Source organism: Solanum dulcamara, chromosome 10 (genome assembly GCF_947179165.1).
Source record: "Solanum dulcamara chromosome 10, daSolDulc1.2, whole genome shotgun sequence".
Lineage (NCBI taxonomy): Eukaryota > Viridiplantae > Streptophyta > Magnoliopsida > Solanales > Solanaceae > Solanum > Solanum dulcamara.
Window position 1 is genome coordinate 70,541,116 of NC_077246.1, and position 5,461 is coordinate 70,546,576.

The 5,461-nt window shown below is 28.4% G+C and overlaps 1 protein-coding gene across 1 annotated transcript; it reads right to left on the reverse strand.

The window, feature by feature from the left end:
* Window positions 1–367: 367 nt before the first annotated feature.
* LOC129871005 (WAT1-related protein At2g39510-like) lies at window positions 368–5,128 on the reverse strand. Its single transcript, XM_055945871.1, has 7 exons — window positions 4,840–5,128; window positions 3,654–3,716; window positions 3,440–3,556; window positions 2,402–2,648; window positions 1,940–2,104; window positions 1,251–1,402; window positions 368–748 (listed from the first exon to the last, which is right to left on the reverse strand). The coding sequence occupies exons 1-7, from the start codon at window positions 5,046–5,048 to the stop codon at window positions 571–573; spliced, it is 1,131 nt and encodes a 376-aa protein (XP_055801846.1). The 5' UTR covers window positions 5,049–5,128; the 3' UTR covers window positions 368–570.
* Between the last annotated feature and the right edge of the window lie 333 nt (window positions 5,129–5,461).

The window sequence follows — 5,461 nt, forward strand, 5'->3', positions numbered from 1 at the left end:
AAGTAGAAGATATCCGGTAGAATAGTTAATAAGGAAATACAATAGTAGGCAGCAGGTATCTCGTAAAATTGGTTGAGGTGTGCGCAAGTTGATTCAGAAAAAAAATGATATTTATGTTCAAAACTGAAGCATAAATCGATAGCTCAAGTTGAAAAATATTATTGAATTATTGATATCGAACTATTCAAGTAATCATTTAAAAGTGATTTAGATTTTTATAAATAACGAATTATTAATATCGGATTATCAAATTCTTTATCACTATTAGATTCAACATTGAAATAAATTTTATTTAGAGTCTCTTAACTTTGCAATAAATTTTATTTAGACATTCAAATTATAATACACTCGATTAAGTACATGAATATAGGATAAAATGCTCTTAATAGATATTTCAAATCTAGCAAAAAGTTTTTCTTGCATATTTTCAAGCGTCAATTACATAGCTAAATAAACGCTTAAAATATGTCACTTCATTTAATTACACACATTAATCTCAATAAACATTAAACCCTCAAGCTTGTATCAATTGAGGCATAACCATAACTTTTTTTTTTCATTTCTTCTTAATTAAACAGATTCATCTCCAATCACTGACTGATTTGAAGATTTAATCTCTGATAATTCTTTATTAGTATTTGATTCAACATTTTCATTGGTGCTCACTATTTTTGATGAATTTTGGTCCTTGCTGGTACCCCATATTACAAGGTATAATCCAACAACAATAACAGCAGCTCCCACAACCCTACATTGATTAAAATCAGCAAAAAAAATAAATTAAATAGAATAACTTAGTGCTAATAATTGAATTTACTAATTAAGAAAATAAGAAATAACAAAAATCAATTTTTATCGCGTAATAGGAAAAAATATTATTAATCTTATTTAATGATGGATTATGAAAAATATATATTTGTACGAGCGATTCAACGACATTTTATTGAATGATTTTGTAGCTAATTGAGACACACTTGTAAGATAATTATAGTTAAATATTTATGATAAATAATTGAATTTAAGTTTTATCTATGGACCAGGTAAAAGAATACTTACACTATGAGGACATTTATATAGAAAGATAATTATAGGTAAATATGTTAATAACCTAATAGAAATAATAACTAGTAACATATCACCACAATTAAATGCCAATGATAAAGTAAAAAAAAAAACATTTTTGTATCAATATACATAATTTAAATCCATAAAAAATAAAAAATAAAAAGGGAAATAATTATTTAAATTACCTTCCCAAGTTGAGCTGCTCAGATAAAATGAATGAACCCAAAATTGCAACAATAACCATATTGAGAGGATTAAAAGCTGTGACAAAAACTGGTCCTTTAACATTCATTATTAATCCAGAAACATAATAACCAATCCCAGAATTAACAATTCCCTGCATTAATAATACAAATATGAGCTTAAGTTATATACGTTATTAGTATAAAAATAAATTACATGCATTATCAGGTCATGCAAAAGAGATTAAGTTAAATCTTCTTGAAATACAAGTTATCGACTATAACAAGTGAAGTTGGCATGATAGAGTAATTAGTGACATATGTATCTTATAACAACAACAATGGTATAGTACGAGTTTTAATCTATATAAACCGTCAATATAAAGAATTTTTCCTACATAATCAGGGTAAGTCATAGAATGTCTATAGGTAAGTCTCTTTGAAATGTGGAACTCATTAATTACCTACTATAATATATAAAAATGATCGATGAAATAAAAATATTTTACGTTATTATACATGTATACAATATACGATTTACGTTATATTATTAATTATATACCTTGTTATATTACGTAGAGCTGGTAATATTACTCGATGAAATTAACATTTCTTACATTAACGATATATAAAACTTAAAACTCAGTAAAATATTAGGAAAAGTAAATTAATTTAGAATTATTTAGGCTTACACAGTAAAGTGATGCATAGAATATACTGGTGCCCCAGTGAATTGACCAAATTCCAAAATTGCCCCTTTGAACCACAAGTGTTAGTGCAGTGCCTTGTAGAGCCCCAGACATACATATTAAAGAAGTAAGTGTCATTCCTGCTGGATATTTCTTCAATGTGATTGCCTGTTAAAATAAAAATATCAATAAAAAATAAGAATTGAATTTTTCGCTATGCACGAGATCTGGAGAAGGGCCAAATCACTAGGGTCGTCTATTGTACGCAGTCTTACAACCCTGCATTATATTTCAATAAGAAAAGGTTTTCACAGCTCAAACATGTGACCTCCTCCTGATCACATGACAATATTGTTTTCATAGCTCAAACATATGACCTTCTGATCACATGACAGTACTATTTTCACAGCTCAAACATGTAACCTCCTGATCACATGACAGTAACTTTACGAGCTCTAGTATTACCTGAAGATTATAGAAGCAAGCCCAACAGAAACAACCAGCAGCAATGAAGAGGGCACCTTTAACAGGATTGAGCTCATTAGGAGAAACAACATTGCTAGTACTAGGAACATTGTTATGATGTTTGGTCCATGGTAATCCAATTGTTGGCCCTCCAACAAGGCTCATAATTGTTGCACCTCCAAGTGTTACTATTGTCCCAATTATTTTTGCTTGGCTAGGTGATTTCCATACATTCACATTCTCAAGCCTACACATAGAATACTCAATGGATTAACTTATATCGACTTACAGTATAATATTATGACATTTAACACTATGATCGGCACGTGAGTTTGTGTATTTTCATTGTTTTAGTTTATGTTACAGTGTTTGACTGAACATAAAATTTAAGGGGAAAAAATGAATTTTTTCTTGAACTTGTTGAATCTTTTAACTATTTATATTCATTGATATTCTAATGAATTTTTATTTATCTATTTTCAATGTAGTTTAATACTATCGAGTTAAAACTTTCGAGTATTAGTTTCACTTACTATAAGGGTACTGGTGTTAGCAGAAAGAAAGGGGGATCAATTGATTCATCTTTTGTTGAAAAATCATACTATATATGCAAATAAGGTTAAAACTTGTTTTCTCTAATTATGTATAAGTTATTGAATTTTCTAAGACATAAGAGGAAAAAATCTAATGAAGTGGCAAAAGAGTTTAAAAGTTTTTTTATATATATTAAACAGTTCAAATCCTACCTAGATATTGAATTCTCTTATGTAAATTTTTAGCTTCATTATACTTTAAATGACTTGATAATTGAGAAGAAAAAGAAAACTCTTAACACTATCAACTTTTTTTAAAAAAAATTATCCCATAACACTGGAAATATTGACCTGATCCACCAACATGCATATATATATACACACTTTTCTTTTTATTTATAATTATTTGATAGGGACAAAGTACTTTCTTTTTAATTCTTTTTTTTTGTTGATCTATCACGTGACAAATTAATTAATTTGAAAAAATGGCCTATTAATTAATTACCTTAGTATCCAGGCTAACAAAAAAGTGATGGCTGGTAGAACATTACACATTGCTGTTGCAAAAGTAGCAGTGGTATATTTCATCCCTGCATAATATAAATTCTGGTCTATAACAGGCCTGCAAAAAAAATTGAAAAATAATTAGATTAAAATATTAAATTAAATCAAGAAAAAAAATATTATGTATATGTGTAGTATATATTAGGAATATTTACTCCAACAAAGCCAGCAACATAATCTTCCAGAAAATGGATAGTGTCATTTTTGGCCTTATTTTCCTGTATATATGTTAAAAACAACAAAAGATGAGATTAATTAGTTTCTAACCAAATACTTCATCTAAATAAACTAATATATATTTCAATGCTTAAATTAAAATCAGTGGTGAAGTCAGAAAAAAACGTTAAGCTTATTAAAGATTTAATATATACATATAAAAAGTAATATTTGACTTATATATATATTTATTTTCTAGCAAGCCCTTCGCTAAGGGTATGTAGCCCGGCCCCTTTCTCGGAAAGCCCAATCATATTTAAATGTGTAATTTACATAAATCACATAATGTTAAGAGCTAATTACATTATTTCTATACTTTTTTACAAATTACAAAAATTCCTTAAAATTTATGGATTTTGGATACATCACTGGACTTTCGGATATATCAGCATATATCCGGATACATAGGAGAGAGATGTATCAGAGAGGGTATAGCTAGAGATGTATCAGAAAGGGACTAGGACATCCGGATACATAGGCGAGGGATGTATTCGGAAGGGAGATAGAAATGTATCAGCGAGAGGGGAGTGATGTATTCGAGAAGGGATTTTTGAATTTTTTTTAAATGATAGAAATTTTTTGAAATTATGTTAAAGTAGATGTGTATTTAGGTCATTTTTCCTATTTAAATTCTAGATCCACCAATGGTTTGTTTTTGTGAGTACATGTCTATATGTGTAAAATAAAACATTGAATATAATTAAATATATATTTTAAAACGCGATCATTCAACTCAAGACCTTTGGCAAAGCCAAGAAAATTACTAAGAGGTTTTCAAGATTTAATATATATGAAAAAAGTAATATTTAACTTATATACATAAACTATAATTTTTCAGCGAATAGTGTTATTCAACCGAATACTTCTAAGTATACATATATATTGACCTATACATATATTATAATTTTTTGACGAAAGATATTTCACTAGTCACACTTTTCGTACGGGTACATAACCAAACCAAACGTAGCTCCGTCGATCTGCCCCTAACCCTACCAACATAGTATTTAAATTTACTGATTCATGTTTGTAAATGTGTGAACCAAAAAAAAAAAATTTTTTTTTTTTTGGGGGGGGGGGGGGGGTGTTTGAAGAGGGGATAGTAATTAAATTAAAGATGATCACCTTTCAAGGACAGCAGCAAAAGGAGCAAATACAACAGCAGCAAAGAGATTTCTGTAGACAGAAAAAGTATAATGGCTCATCCCATTATTCAATGCAGTTTTAGCTATTATGGCTGAGCCTCCATAACCAAATTGCAAGAAAATTACAGCCAAATATGGCTTTGATCTCTTCACAAACTTCGATAAACATTCCTTAGTATTTGATGACATTATTTAAATTAAAAATAAAAATAAAAAACAATATGATTGATTGATTGATGAACAAATGCTTATATTGTTTTAATTGTTTTGTGTAATTTATAACAAACTTCTCACTTGAGTAGCATATTTATAGGGTACAAGAAAAATTAAAGTGATTTTAGCACGTCTACGTATCATCCAATTTAGGTGTGGTAGGTAGGTAGGAAATATTTTCCACAAAAATAAGTGGGTTCATTTATTTTTTTGTGTTTGATAAATAAGTAAAAAAATATTATTCTATATGTATTTATATATATATTCAGGGGCAGATCTAGGAGGGCACAAGGATGTTCACCTGATCTACCCCCTCAACGAAAAATGTATATTATATATATAAGATAATATCTTTATTGTTTACGTATATATTATATAAAGATTTGAAT